Source organism: Mirounga angustirostris, unplaced genomic scaffold (genome assembly GCF_029215605.1).
Source record: "Mirounga angustirostris isolate CCGP_5_RB_7025 unplaced genomic scaffold, mMirAng1.0.hap1 SCAF_7, whole genome shotgun sequence".
Classification (NCBI taxonomy): Eukaryota; Metazoa; Chordata; class Mammalia; order Carnivora; family Phocidae; genus Mirounga; species Mirounga angustirostris.
The window spans coordinates 40,602,455-40,618,961 of NW_026991715.1; the positions used below are offsets into that span (position 1 = coordinate 40,602,455).

Consider the following 16,507-nt stretch of genomic DNA (forward strand, 5'->3'; position numbering starts at 1 on the left):
GTGACCAGTTAAGGTCTTGTTTGCTGTTGAGTTGTGAACCAAAAGTATTTGCTTCAACCAAGGCCTTTAGTTTCTTACAGGCAGAGCTTTCCTGGCTGACATTTCACCTTTTTGTCTGACTCACACACACCATACTATCTTGAAAGTCACACTTCATTTTCCTGAGATGATAATGCATAGGGGAAAATGAGATCTTTCTGCAGCTAATCATTTTAGTCAGTGATTATTGAGTGACACATGAATGAACTTGCCAACTCAGTGACACCCCCAGCTTTCTGAAGCCTGTGGGAGTTGAGTCATCTGGAGAGATGTTTTTCTAATTCCTGAAGGTGCCTACTCCTTTCTGTTCACCAACATTTTTTAACCATTTAATTTATACTATTAAGTACATAGATCATCTTCTTAATGACTTAAGAAGAGCTGTCATTTATTGTTCATATACCAGTGGCCACCATGATAACAAGCATTTTGTATGTGTGGCCTAATTTGATAGCCCATGGTACCGTGACAGGGTTGAAGAATTTGCCTAATATCATAGTATACTAAGGCCAGATTCAAAGCTAGAATTATCTCAGTCAAAAATATCATATATCTGCTCTTAATACAGGCTCCCTTATTTTTACTTATACAAAAATAATAGGCACCCTCAAGATCAGATGAGCTGTTTACTGTTGTTTACCCAACACCAACAAGATAAGTATTTCTAGTTGGTATGGGCTCTGGGCTAAATTGCATCTCTCCCAAAAAGATATGTTGAAATCCTAAATCCAAGTATCTCAGAATGTGACCTTATTAGGAAACAGGTATATTTCCTAACCAGTTATGCACTGGTTCAGTACACAGAGGTAATCAAGTAAAACTGGCTCATTACAGTGGCCCTACTCCAGTGTAACTGGTGTTCTTATCAAAAGAGGATATTTGGGCACAGAGGGAGGATGATGTGAAGGACACAGGGAGAATGCCATGTCAAAATGGAGGACTGGAGTGGTGCGTCTGCAACTCACGGAAGGCCCAAGATTGCCAACAAACCAACAGAAGCTAGGGAGAAGCAAGGAAGGGCTCTCACATAGAGGTTTCAGAGGGAGCATGGCCCCGCTAAAATCTTGACTTTGGACTTGTACTTTGCAGAACTGGGAGATAACATGTTTCTGGGGTTTTCTAAGCCCCTCAGTTGGTAGTACTCTGTTACAGGAGCCCTAGCAAACTAATCCAATATGTTTGTACAGTTTGCTTAGCTGCTAAGACTTCACTCTTCCCATGTAGCAGGTGCTACTCAGAACAGCTTCTGTCCTCACTCTTGATAGGCTGCTTCGAATATATTATGGGATGGGAGACCAGAATTTTTAAAAAAACGTGTTAAAGGGGCGCCTGGGTAGCTCAGTCGTTAAGCATCTGCCTTAGGCTCAGGTCATGCTCCAGGGTCCTGGGATCGAGCCCCGCATCGGGCTCCCTGCTCCGCGGGAAGCCTGCTTCTCCCTCTCCCTCTCCCCCTGCTTGTGTTCCCTCTCTCGCTGTCTCTCTCTCTGCCAAATAAATAAATAAAATCTTAAAAAAAACACTTGTTAAAATTGCCTGTAAAATTAGGGTAACCCAAGAGAATATTCAATAAATCAAATCCATTGGCTTTAGTATATGGTAAACTGTTTTATGTTGTCCAGAGACTATCTTTTGTGTTTCACATTTGGCAAGATACTTCAAATATCTGTGGCTTTTTTATAACATTTCTCTGGTCCAAGTTGTTTTGTTTTGCTTTTAAGCATCTATAAGGGAAGTTCAATCTTTTTCAATATACCAAAGCAGCATGTCCAGTATGAGAAAACTATAGGTCCAAAAAAATGATAGATTAACTGATTACTTGTACTGTGTACATTCCACCTGATGTTGGCTTTCTTCTTTTCAGTACACTGATAATATTTATTGTTGCAGTGGGATCAAGAATTTGGTTTCAGGCCACCATTTTCTGTGGAGCAGTTAAGAAAATGCCCTTTCTTTTTGTTTTGGTCAGTCTTCTCTTCAGTAGATCATAAGCCTTGCAAATGTTCTTTTTTTCTAACTCCCACAGCAGAAGGGCCACTTGAGCCTCAAAAACAAAACGGCAGTGCAGTAATGAGGGTATTAGGTTGATACGTTCTACCCAGCACCTGCTCCCAAGCTACCAAATAATGAATGAGCATGAATAACACATTGCGAACACAGGAGAATCTGCCTTCTTTGTGTTAGCCATCAGGCAGTTTCGAAAGGAGCTTTGTGACTGGGCTTCTCAGCCAAGACCACCCATTTATGAAAGCCCATGTGAAAAAGGGAGAGAACGGCTCGTTTACAGGTTAACATTTAACTAGCCTGCACTGTGCTTCTAGTAATTTCTGTAAGGTTCCGAGTTTCATTAATATGCAGCCTGCAACTTGGTCCAAATTAAATTTTACTTTGCCTATACACATTTCAGTACAAAGCTTAAGCTTCATTCTTTCAGGTTTAGTCACTTGTTTGTGTGCTGGGCACATAGTTTTTTTTTACTTTTTTATTGTTATGTTAATCACCATACATTACATCATTAGTTTTTGATGTAGTGTTCCATGATTCATTGTTTGCGTATAACACCCAGTGCTCCATGCAGAACGTGCCCTCTTTAATACCCATCACCAGGCTAACCCATCCTCCCCCCTCCCCAGAACCCTCAGTTTGTTTTTCAGAGTCCATCGTCTCTCATGGTTCGTCTCCCCCTCCGATTTCCCCCCCTTCACTCTTCCCCTCCTACTATCTTCTTTTTTTTTTTAACATATATTGCATTATTTTTTTCAGAGGTACAGATCTGTGATTCCACAGTCTTGCATAATTCACAGCGCTCACCATAGCACATACCCTCCCCAATGTCTATTACCCAGCCACCCCATCCCTCCCACCCCACCCCCCACTCCAGCAACCCTCAGTTTGTTTCCTGAGATTAAGAATTCCTCATATCAGTGAGGTCATATGATACATGTCTTTCTCTGTTTGACTTATTTCGCTCAGCATAACACCCTCCAGTTCCATCCACGTCATTGCAAATGGCAAGATCTAATTCCTTTTGATGGCTGCATAATATTCCATTGTATATATATACCACATCTTCTTTACCCATTCATCTGTCGATGGACATCTTGGCTCTTTCCACAGTTTGGCTATTGTAGACATTGCTGCTATAAACATCAGGGTGCACGTACCCCTTTGGATCCCTACATTTGTATCTTTGGGGTAAATACCCAGTAGCGGGCACATGGTTCTTGAATAGAGCTTTGAAGAATAAAAACATATTTTGTTGTCCTCATAGAGCTCATGGTTTAATTGAAGAGATAGACAATGAACAAGGAATCAGATGTGTAAATAACCATGTTCACTACAGATTGCCCTCAGTGCTTCATGGGCAATAAGCAGGGATCTCATCTGGAGGGGGAGGCTACCTGATGCATTAGCATGGGGCTCAGAGAAGCTCCAGTTGATAGGCGACATCTGAAGTCAGACTTGCCGGACAAGCAGACCTCAGGTGGAAGTCTGTTCTGTCCTGGAGCAGAACAGTGGTCTTTGCAGTCAGAACACGTGAGAAAGGGGGAGAGTAGTTCAAGCAGCTGTAAGAGAGGGGATCCGAGGCCAGATCAGCTCACCATGTTCAAGCAAATATTTATTTCCCATTTGTACTTGAGTGAAAATACAAAGCCAGTCCAAAAAAGGGGACATATTTGAATTTGTTATCACTTTGGACATAAGAATAGAGCATATACAGTGGGTGGTATGAAAATAAGGCTGGAGATGATAGAGAATGGCGTACACTAGCTAATCCAGATGTCAGGGTAAGACCAAGCCTGCAGACGAAGGGTCTAAGGGGCTCACTCTGCAGGTAATGGATTAGTATGCTTTTTCCAAGATTTATTTTTCTAATTTGTAAAATGGATTTAATAATGTCATAGGTAATACAGCTGCAAAAATATGGCAATTTCCTGTTACATGCTTGGGAAAACAGGGATGGCTAATGAAGGAAAGCCATATTGCTATTTTCCAGAGCGATGTCAAGCAACTAAGGCTATTACGAAGCCGTAGGATATTAGAGGTGAAGGTTAGCTTAGAAATCAAGTCCAACCTCCATCCAAAGACAGAATTCCTTCCACAACTCTCCAAAAAGAAACTGTCTTCCTAGCCTTTCAATGGGTCAGAGATGGGACATTGGCTGCCACATAAAGTCATCCATTTCATGTTCAGACACACCTGATTCTCAGAAAGTTCTTCCTCCTGTTGACTCACAGGCACCCTCATGGTTGGTTCTGCTGCTGCCCGTGGGAGCCTTACATCAGACACGGCTTCTGCTTAGGCGTCCCCCATAGGTAGTGCCGTACTGGTCATTTATCAGTGGCCTCCAGGATTGTTACTGGTCAGTACCCTGTTCTGATTAGTGTTTGTTCCTTGTGAAGTATTTTGAATATCACTTCTGGTGATAGAAGTGGAGTCCTGACTTCTCATAATAATGGGTGACAACAGGATAGCTCCATCAGCTATCTGGGCCTCTGGGGGCCCCATCTATAAAATGGGAAGAATCATTGCACCGACTTGATAAGGCTGTTTGAGGATAATATAGAATACAGCACTTAAAGGCTTATCCTGGTTTCTCACACGTTGCGTTAAGTGAAATCTACCATCATTAGTACATCACAGTGGTTCAATTACAGTTGAAAACAACTATTCCTCCTTTAATACTCTCAGTTTAACATCAGTTTCTCACCATCTAGCCCTTCCTACCACTGGACACTTCCTAATCATTTGATCAATGTTTTCTGACAATTGAACAACCACTGTGTGCAGACTACTGGACTCATATCACTAAACCCTCACAGCAACTCTATAGAAACTGTTATTGTCCTCGAGATACAGAATCAGGGATCTCAGTCTCAGAAGGGTATTTCTAATCTTTTACTAGGGAAGCAAAAGTTTTTCTGAAGGCCCTTACAGTAGAATCCCCCTTAGGTCTCGTTGGCTGTTCTGGCTCATCCCCACGGTAAAGAAGGCTGTGATAAGGGAAACCAGAGTCTCATGACCGATGTATGCCAATCATCCCTCACCCTGGGACTGGGTATGCTGCTGCCAAACTGGGGTTCTATTTCTAAGAAGGCTGGACGAATTTCATGATCTCCTATAGGTAGGCAGTATGGCCGCGTAGAAAAGAGAGGCTGGCACCGGATGACCTGGGACTGAATTCCAGCCAGGTCGTGTGTGACCCTGGCAAGAGAGGATATTTCAGTTCTGGAGCTGAAATGGAACAAATTGCTTTTTACCTCAAATTGAATACTCCTGTCCTCTATTTGATTATAAAAAAACAAACAAAAACCCTCTCATGACAGTTAATCTGTTATGACCAATAGATGAACACCTTCTAGTCTCTCTTACTTTGTAGACTCTTTACCTTCCTCTAACTAGTACATTTCTATCCTTAAATCTCTTCGGATTGAGGGAAAGATCCAGGAGATCCGAGTTCAGGCCAGTCTCCGTGGCTAGGGGATTTACCTCAGGTCCCTAATGCTGTGTCTTTGCTTCCCTGGTTACAGAACAGGTAAATGTGACCTAGGTTTCTAGCTGTGTGAATCCAAATTAAAGGAAATAATGGCAGTGAATGAGCACTGACTAATGCTAAAGAGCAAGGCAGGAAGCCTTGTCATTAAACATTCCGCCTCCGAAGATTACAAGTTGGCTGAAAATCTCAAGTGAGTGGGATGGTGGTATATAACCATGCTTCTCAGTGGGAGTATCTGTACTGTTGGGTCTGTATCATCAGGATAAGCATGATTTCACCTTCCCAGAACAACAGATTTACTCCACGGTAAGACACGTGGAACTTTACTTTTACATTAAAAGAGACATGGCTGTATTATAGAGCAGGGTGGAAAATATACATGATTTTCAACTATAAAAAAAAATTAAACTTGCTGCAGCCTAATGTGAGCCACATCCCAGACCCCCAGGTATGTGAGGACATTCTTCTTTCTCCTTAGGAGAACTAAAATATAAACAATTGAGATATAAACTAAAATCTCACCTCACAATCTCTGGTCATACCCCAGCTCGAGCAGTTGCTTATCATGTAATCTTGGACAAGTAATTTAAACTCTCTGAGCTCCTCTTTCTTTACCTGCAAAAATGGGTGAAATACCTAAGTTAGGGAGCTGTTGTGAGCAATGAAAGATACGTTGTCTGTCAAGTAGCTGCTGTAGCATGGACAATAAATGGAAGCTGCTGAAACCATTCTGTTATTCAGGGATAGTACAGCAGTTGGGCCATTTTGGTTTTTTTTTTTTTTATCAACTCTCCTCAGACCCCTCTTCCTGTGCCTATATCAGGAATTGCTGATCGATCTTGGCACTCTTTTCTCTTGGACGTGAAGGCCCTCCTTTTCAACATGGCAGACACTACTAACTAAAGAATTGGCCCCATGCTTGGAACCTACTTGCCAAAAATAACCAAGTGAGCAATAGTGGAAAGACCATGACATTTAAATTCCATCTCTGCCATTTATGAGCTATGAGACTGCAGGCAAGTCAGTGCCCTTAAGTCTCCTTTTTGTTAAATTTATTTTATTTATTTATTATTTATCTATTTATTTAGGCAAATGTGAATAGTACTGTTTTCCTTTGGCATCTAAATGATAAATCAGTGAAGGGAGGTGACTTTTAGGGAGCCTCTGTGAGAAGCCTTGGGTGGCTCACAGAGGGTCAGGACTCAAAGCGTTCTGAAAGGTCAGCTGAGCAGGTGAGTATTCCCCTGCTGCACTACCCACCACTCGCTGGATTGCTGTCAAATGCTTATCCAGCCTCAGTGACAACATCCACGTCACATTTTAAGATTTTGTGATAGTTCACGCCAACTTTGGAAGTGTCTATTAAGAAGTCCTTTCTCAGATCCTGACTTAAGAGCTTATTTGTAACTCCCTCAAGTGCTCTCTACTGAAGAATTGTCCTCTTTTTTCACCAAAGGGTCATTAACATCTGGTTCCTACCACCCTTCCCCTTTACCAAAGAAACCTAGCTTGGTTGGGTGAATCTGTTCAAAGTTGCTTGGGTTGTGGGGATCAGAGGAGAGCGAGATGCTGAGATGGGGGTCTAATGCTCTAGCTTGTGTTTTGCTGAGGGGACATACAAGCTAAATTATTACGGCCAATGGAGGGGAAATGCAGAAGCCATGGGAGAAGACATCTGAGAGAAGAAAGGCATGGGGAGTGTGCTGGTGTCTTCAGTGATACTTGGGGAAAAGAAACACAAATTCAAAAAGGGATACTGCGTAACATTTTCATCATGGGAGGATGGTAAAATCACTGCCCTCATCACCCAATTAATATATAATGGCATTGGACCTGTGTAGTGGGATGACAAATGAAAAGCAGTGCTATCCACGAAAAGCCATTACACCCAAAATGAATATGCAAACAGTATATGTTTATATAATGTTTTATAAATACTAGTATTTATATATAGCATTTATAAATAGTACTTATAAATACTATATATGGAATATGTATTATACATTATATTTTTACAGAATATATTTGTAACTCATATCCCCCTGAACAAACTGTGGGAAATGCTGGAGTTGAACAACAACAACAAAAATAAGCAGGCAGAAAGCTGCTAAAAGAGTAAATCTTAAAAATTCTCACCAAAGTAAAACACAAAAGACAAAAAAACCCACCGTAGCTATGTTTGGTGATGGATACTAACTAGACTTATTGTAGTGATCATTTCACTATGTTCTATACCTGAAACTAATACAATGTTGTATGTCAATTATCTCTCAATTTTAAAAAATGAAATTTAAATTTAAAAAAAAAAAAACAGAATCAGCCAGTTAGTAAAAAAGAGATGGAGGCTGTACGTGGTCCATAATGTAACTCTGGCACTCTTCACTACCGCCCCCTGTTCCACACCATGCATTTCTTCTTACAATTACCCCTTACGCCCTGCCATCCCCACCTCACTTGTTTTTCTTTACATCTGTTTATGTGACCAATAGCTTTGTGTGACATCTTAAATAATATATTATAGAATCGTATGTATATTTTTTCCCTCTCAAGAACATGGAGAGGACCCAGTTTAAGAGTACATTATGTAACAAAGAATTCAACCCAAACTGTAGACCTGTCAGAAAGCCACAGACACTGAAGGGCTTGATTGTGGTTTGGATACACTGATTTTCTTGTTCCCTGTTCTCACAATACCCCATATCGGATTGCAGGGTGAACAACTTGATTCCAGGGTAGGTACAGTGAAGGGATGTAATTAGCCTATTAAGTTCTGCTAATGACTTGTAAAGTCATTCAAGTGAGAAGAGCAGATATATCAGTTCCGCCTTGGACCCTGCCACAGGGAGCATTGTATTTCTACAGTGCTATTTATAGTTGCCACAGTAGGGCATCAGCTGATTCAGCCTTTTCTGTTTCAGCAAATCAAGACGGAATTAAGAATTTCTACAGAATGTGTGTCCCTAGAACTGCAACTTATAAAATATAATAAAATATAAATATAAAATATATATAATATTTAAAATCACAGTACTAAATGAAGTAACTTAAGTAGAGAGTAGTTGTATATACGACTGAGCTCTGGGGAATCGCAGCATTTAGAGGTTGAAACAAGAAGATACCAGCAGACAAGACTGAGGAGGAATCTCTGTGGCAGGCGAAAAGAAGGAGAAAGGGGTTTTTTGCAAGCCACAAGAATAAAGTATGTCAGAAGGGAAGGAATGATCAGCCCCCAGAGAAGTTAAGCATGATAAAAAACAGTGCAGCCAATGGATGTGGCAAACTGGAGGTCATCAATGTACCTGTCAGCGGCAATTTCAGCAAGTAGAGGGGAATGGAAGCCTGGTTAGAACAGCTGAGGAGGAGAATGGAGATGCTGTTTCTAATTTCTCACCTATTAACCACTCAATCCAGAGTTGTTATTGCAAAGGAAAATAGTAAAATGGGACGATAAGTGGAAGTCACTCGGCATCAAGGAAGGTATTTCCAAGAGACTCGATCATAACGTACTTCATACAAGAGAGACAGAAAGAGAAGGTGTAGGAGAAGGAAGGAACACCTAGCTGAGAGAAATCCATGAGAAGATGAGAGCAGATGAGGTCCAGAGCCCCTGGAGAAGAGCTGACTGGGGTAGGTGCAGGGGCTTTTCATCTAGTATAACTGGAGGCAAGGCCATGAGTATGGATATAGAAACAGGGAGGTTGGTAGACTTAGTGGTAGATGGTTCTCTTGTCTTCGTGAAGTAAGGAGGTTCAGTCATCAACTGAGAGAAAGTGGGAGGGAACGTGGAAGAAACCTGAAGGCCGTGGGAAAGTGTGCAGTGCTCCTCTTGGAGAAGGCATCTCGCTATGGCTTGGCACACGGGTGCTGGCTTGAGATGTGGGGCCATGAGTTTGAATGAGAAGTCAATATTACTATGACTGTTTCTAGGAAAATTCAGGAGCTTGGGTGTAGGTGAGAGGAATGGGGTTGTTGGGTTTAACCAATACTGGGGTTTTAATAGGTGAGAACAATTGAAGGGGGTAAGAGAATTAAAGATTTGTAAAGGAATGTTAACAACGGCTGGGGAAGGGAACTGAGGAAATGAGTGAGAGTTGTGATGTATGAATGCGAAGTGACAGAATCAATATTTGGTGGCCTCAGGGTGCTGCATGTGCCAGCTTGGGAAGTGGATTGGATAGAAGGTGAGGTTGGTCAGCGGGCGGGCTATTGTAACAGCAAAGGGACAGTTAGGACATAGGAGTAAGGAAACAACTGGGGTCCACAGACGGAAAGATAACTGGAGGTAATTTGGGGAAGTGAGTGCTAAGGGATTCAATGAAACATCCACAAAGACATTGTCCTCATCAGGAATGATGAATAACAAGAGAGAGAAGGAACTCATTGATGACCTGCTGATGATATGGAAGTTGTAAGAGTCCTCCATGTATATCTTAACCAAAGAATTTGGTCAAAAATGCTAAGTGTTGCGCTTTTCCAGTGCCTTTTCGTTCATAGATAAGCTTCTAAGAGGTTCATAGTTTAAAATCGGATTGACATCTTTGGCTGTGGACAATGCCTGGATGGTATTTCTGAAGATGACTATACATCAGAAGGTCCTAGAGGTCTCTGCTTGTTTTTGGACAGACACCTAGGCCCGGCCACAGAGAGTCCAACTGCCTCAGGACTGAACTAGGTCAGAGAACCCAGGTTGTTTACAGCCCTGCCAGGTGATTCTGAATGTAACCACGGAGTTAAACCATAGTATAGGTCACCGTAAATGAAAGAAACGGCTTAGAATAAGTTCTCTCATACTAAGTATTATTTGACCAGGCTAAAGAGATAAGGAAGTGCTGCTAAATTTCGAAACTAGAAAATATCAACTTGTTCTATCACGAATTTTAATATAGTACACAGGGTTTATTTTCATTCTTCTGGTATGTGAATAAACAACGTTAGCACACTGTAGTTTACCCCATAGTGACTTAGAAGTTACCTCATCACATTTTGGGGAAGCTATGTACTCAGAATTTGTGTTGATACACTTTATTTTTATGTTAAAGTCCACTTTTTAAATATTTGTCTTATATTTTCCTCTTATTCCTTCTCCGAATTTAGTAGTAAGCATGCCCCTTTACCACCGTAAACCTTTTGGCATAGTTCCTTATGAATTTTCTTACCCTCTCCATCCCAGAAAGAACTAGATCTCATTTATATTTCCTATATTCTAGCACAGTGGCTTATCAAAGTAGCAAGTATTCGATGAATGAATGAATCTAAGACTGAAGTAAGAAGTATCACATGAGCTAATCTATTACCTCTCTGATCTCTGTATTATTCTTTAAGCTTCAAGGTAGTTTCTGGGAAAGGGAGTGGATATAACGAGATGTGGCTTCGATACTTAAGAAAAATGATGTTCTAGGATTTCATAGAAAGTTCGCGACGTGTCAAACCCACAGCAAGTCATTTTTCTCACCAAGCCCTCATAAATTCAGGCAAAGAAATCATTATACTAATCTTGCCATACCCAAGTGTCTTCCCTCCCGGCAGAGCTCCATGGGGCCTCCTTTTTGCTGATGCTCACTGGGGCCGGTCTGGAAGAAGGAGCAAGAGCCTAATACCCGGTTTCCATCAAGCTTTGGATTGCACAGTATTTGATGGCACATCATTACTGCTCTGGTATATCCCATTAGGATTAGCCTTCTTGAATGCACTAGAAATTCTCCTGGTATCATTTAGTCATTCATTTACTGCCTACCAAGCACTGTGCACCTATGTAATGGAATATGACATTAACCTAGAAACATCAGGAGTTTACGATCCAGTTGGGAAAACATAGAGACAAGCATGATAAATGTTCTGCTGGAAGAAGTATACCACGCAGAGCACAGAGGAGGGGGAAATGACTCAGAACTGGAAATTCAGGGCGCCTGGGTGGCTCAGTTGGTTAAGCGACTGCCTTCGGCTCAGGTCATGATCCTGGAGTCCCGGGATCAAGTCCCGCATCGGGCTCCCTGCTCAGCAGGGAGTCTGCTTCTCCCTCTGACCCTCCTCCCTCTCGTGCTGTCTCTCATTCTCTCTGTCTCAAATAAATAAATAAAATCTTTAAAAAAAAAAAAAAAAGAACTGGAAATTCAGAGAAGGCTTCCTGCAGGAAGTGGCATTGGAGCTTTGAGTCGAGGGATGAATTTGCTTTTTCTGAGCCCGTGGTGAGAGAGCTCTGATTCAGGCAAAGCAAAAGCAGAAGGTGGGGGATGCAGGGAGCATGTGGGGGACCCCAGGTGTTTGTGTGTGGCTGGAGCACAGGAGCCAGATGATGAAAGGGACTTTATTTCATATGAGTGAGTTTGGACTGCCTAATTCTGGAAACAATGGAATCCACCAAAGGATTTGGGGAGGAGTTTGCCCTACGGAGAGAGAGTTCAGCCATAGAAACAGGCAGTTTGAAACCCCCCGACACTCTCTTTTAGTCAGTTGTACCCTGCACCAGAGAAAAATGTGCCACACATACAGATGTTCACTTATGAAGCCAGAATTCATGTTAGGAACCTCACAAGCAAAATAAGAAAATATGCAAAGTTCATGAGACTGTCCATGCACCTGCACGTTGGTGTGGCATATACTTCGTGCTGCTTGTAGGTAAGGGGCTTGTTATTCGTTAATATTTTCAAGAAAAGGGGATCCTGACATGCTTGGTCTGTCAAAGACTAAGGTCACCTTATTCTGGTGACATAAAAGCCACTTGACTAGGCTGAAAATGCGTCCCCAAAACCTATTGCAGAATTTTATCTTTAATGGCTTTTGTGAATTTAGGCTGAAGGACTTCAATGGTGCATTAGGGAAGGGCAGTAAAACCCTGGGAACGCCAGAGCAAGGGCCCTTAAAAACGACAATGCTGTTCTCTGCTTGAGGAGAGCTGCTCACGCTAATACTCGTGTCATGAGGACTCTGAAAATGCTGCAGGCCACTCCTCTAAGTATTTAACATCAAACTACCCCCTTCACCGGAAGAAGGTGAGTTTTGTTCTCTCCTATGGATTTAAGGATCTCACTAGTGTCTGCAAGACGAGCCCCACTCCTTTAACTACCCCAGCAATAATATTTATTAACTAGAGGAATTCGAGCTTCATCCTTAAAAAGATTCTAATTTCTTCAAGTTTAAAATATAACCATATTATGTATCATTTTTCCCTTGTTTTGTAGAGTCTTGAAGTTCAGTCCAGTGACACAGATAAAAATGATAACGAGTACTACTACCTTATGGCAATTTAATTGCCCCTGTGACCCTAGGAGCTATACTTACATGTTTACAGGTCATATGCTACTTAAGAATTTAAGGATGTGAGCTTTCGAAGGGGAAAAAATAAAACAAGACGAAACCAGAGAGGGAGACAAACCATAAGAGACTCTTAATCTCAGGAAACAAACTGAGGGTTGCTGGAGTGGAGGGGGGTGGGAGGGATGGGGTGGCTGGGTGATGGACATTGGGGAAGGTATGTGTTGTGGTGAGCGCTGGGTGTTGGGTAAGACTGATGAATCACAGACCTGTACCCCTGAAAAAAATAATACATTATATGTTAATTAAAAAAAAAAAAAGAACGTGAGCTTTCGAATGAGAGAGACTCAAGCTCAAAGCCCAGTTCTTCCTTTTACTAACTCTGTGACTTGAGTTAAGTTGCTTAACCTCTTTAAGCCCCTGTTTTCTGATCTAGAATTTGGGGGTCTTCATGGTAACCGAGTTAGAGATTCACCATGGTAACTGGATGAGATTGTGAATGATGACAGGCTAGCTCATTGTTCCAACCCTACTTGGAACTCTTGTGTATTTTCACTTTTACCCTTTAGTTCTGGTTTGTTTGTTTGATTATGAGCAACTTTCTCTTTTCCTTTTACTTCCCTAGGGATATGAAACCTGACAATATTTTGCTTGATGAACATGGTAAGTAAATGATTTGTTTGCAATCAACATGACTTGCACACAGAAAAATCAGAGGGGGAGATGAACCATGAGAGACTATGGACTCTGAGAAACAAACTGAGGGTTCTAGAGGGAAGGGGGTGGGGGGATGGGTTAACCTGGTGATGGGTATTAAAGAGGGCACATACTGAATGGAGTACTGGGTGTTATACGCAAACAATGAATCATGGAACACTACATCAAAAACTAATGGGTGTAATGTATGGTGATTAAAATGACATAATAAAAAAAAGAAAGAAAAACATTTAGTACTAGCAACTGGTTGATTGCTACAGCAAAAGTAATTGGTATAAATGTCATACATTTGCATTAACTGCAATCACATATAAAAATGGAGATTTAAAATAAAATTTAAAATAATAAAAGAGTAAAAAAAAACCTGAAAAAAAGAATTAAAGTTAAATAAATCAAAATAGATGTATATGGAAAAAATAGGAGGAAGAATGAAAATAAAGGAAAATAAATAAAAATAAATTTCTACATTTAAAAAAAAAAAAAGAAAAAGCATGTCGGACAAAAACGATTACCCCAGCAAAGGAGGATTACACACGGAAAAGGCCCTGCTTGATTCAGTTGAGGTCTATGCACAAACTTGATTTGATGTGTAGGAGGGACAAGATGGGTGAACTTCATTATTCTAGCAGTGGCAAGGTACCCTGGGATACCCTTAAATAACATTATATTTAAATAATGAAAAAGTCACTCCCTTTTCAACTTTGTTAACACTTCTACTGATTTCTTTCAAGAAAACCATCACAGTTTTTTTGGTGCTAATTTGCCTTAATATCTTTCTAAAAATCATCTCTTTTTTAATAAAGCAGAAAAGGCCTCAAGCTCAGAGCATGTGGCAGGCAAGAGTATCTACCAAATGATTAGTGACACCATTTTGTCCTCATTGCATCTACTTTTATGCTTTTCTTCTTATGAGGGAAAATTGGTTTCACATTTGCAGAAGATATACCAAGTTTTCAGTTCGAAGATTTTTCAGTTTAAGAAAGCTCATCAATTTAAAGAAAAAGAGAAAGTGGACAACAGTGTATGAGGCATCTAGATGGGAAAGTGATACGGGGATTTGGCAGTAACCATGAAGGTGATCAGTGAAAGCTGGAAACCCAAGAAACACAGATTAAGGATATCCTGAGAGCAAGCTTTCACCAATAATGATTAATATGTATCGTTTCTTCCCACTGTTCCTTTTAATGTATGTTTGGGTATACTGGTCCATCAGGGCAGACCCGTAGGACACACATCCTGCAGGTTATAAATGTTACAGTGGCACTAAGATCTTTCTGATGTGCTCAGGAAGCTGTTGGGTGAGGGAGTCCTAAGTATGCAAGGCTCCTTATTCATTTGACTTTTACAAAAGGGATTGGCAGTGGGTCTGCAACTCCAAGTACCATCCATTGCTCATTACTTATTTACCTTGCTGCATTTTCAACCTGATTTGCCAGACCTCACCTGTGCTCAGAGGGCTAAGAAACACTTTTGTGTATGACCTCTAATTTTGAAGCTTAGGGTCATTATTTATTTATGGACTGTCTACAAAGATTATTTCCACTTTCTTCCAGTGCCTAATTTCTTCCTTCCCTTTACTGCTTCTGACATTCGGGAACAGATTCTCGGACTCTCCAAAATGTGAGCAAGAGTGAGCCTTGGCGTGAAGGTGACATTCATGAGAACACTGGCTGTCCATGCCTTAGAGAGGAGGCAGGAGCCTCTCTGACCCTGGTGCAGATAAACTCTGTGGGGCCTCACGTTGTGGGGAGGGCCTCCCCACCCCCGTAGAGGCCGCCTCTGCACAATTCAGAAAAAGGTTCTCTGTCTCCCCACCCTGGCCTTATGAAGGTGCCTGGCTGGTCAGGCAAAACACAATCTGGGGTTCTGTCCCCACCTACTCCCTTTTCTGGTTGCCTTTGTGTACAATATATTGCTCTACCACTTGTTGAGGCCCCGAATGGAGACATTTGGGTCCTGTTGACCACAACCTTTTCAAGATTTACCTTCCATTCAGAGAACAACATTTTCATCTTGGCCCTCAAACATGGCTTCATCTTATTTCCACCATAAGGCCATCCGATCCTCTCTCATTCAATTTCTTTCCCCTTCTTATTTTCTGGTCAACTTGGTGATTGTAGATTAGGAGAATGGTCCAAAAATAACTTAATCTTCAAGTTTACCTGCCCTTAGAAACCACCCTCGTGAAAGAATAATTGTGTAATATTATAGTTAAAAGCATGGATTCTGGAGCCCAACTGCCTGAGTGGAAGACCCAGTTCACCCCCTCACCAATCACTAGCTTTGAGAGTTTCCACAGACTGTCTAAACTTTCTCTGAGTCTCAGTTTTTTGACGAATCAAAGGAGTAATTAATTCTTAGAGTCACTGTAAAAATGAACTAGCATACTATTTATAAAGTGCTGATTGCAGTGTCTGCCACAAGGAAATCACTCAGAAGATAAATATTAGTATAATTCCATGAGGTATGACTTTCTCCCCTAAAGAAGCAAGCTAAGGCTTCCACATCTTGTTTTATGTGGCTCTGTGTATAGCAGGTGGTCAGTGAAAGCTGGGCCCTTACCCGTCTTTCTACAGAATTATTTCGGTTCCAGAAGGGATATGCCAAAGCTTCTGTGTGTCTACTTGTTAGCTCTTATGTTTATGCAGTTTTGTTTGGCACTAATTCTCAGGCAGCTACGCCTTCAGTGGTCTGTTCTGCTTTTCCATCCTGGGCGCAGGGGGCTAAGCCTAGTTTGGGGGGCATTTTACTCTTGCTAAGGCTGGGGCTCTGTTGTTCAGGGCGTATGAGCGGCCATCCCAGTTGGCCGGAGGGATCGTCCCAGTCTACACCTGTTACCTGGTGAACTATTTACAATGACGCTTTCACTATTAAGGTTTTGGGTTTCAACAATGAATTAATAGGACTTTTTTGTATTATTTTCTCATCCTGAACTCGAGAATCACCGCTGTTAATAAGAGAAACATTGTTTTGGAAAGGAACAGATCTGTGAAGGGGATAGAAGCA

The 16,507-nt window shown here is 41.4% G+C and overlaps 1 protein-coding gene across 1 annotated transcript in view; it reads left to right on the plus strand.

Moving 5' to 3' along the window:
- STK32A (serine/threonine kinase 32A) overlaps nt 1-16,507 on the plus strand; it is a 90,754-nt gene that overhangs the window by 37,842 nt on the left and 36,405 nt on the right. The window contains exon 4 of the mRNA XM_045894806.2: nt 13,410-13,447. Coding sequence (XP_045750762.2) covers nt 13,410-13,447 — 38 coding nt within the window. The remainder of the gene's footprint in view (nt 1-13,409; nt 13,448-16,507) is intronic.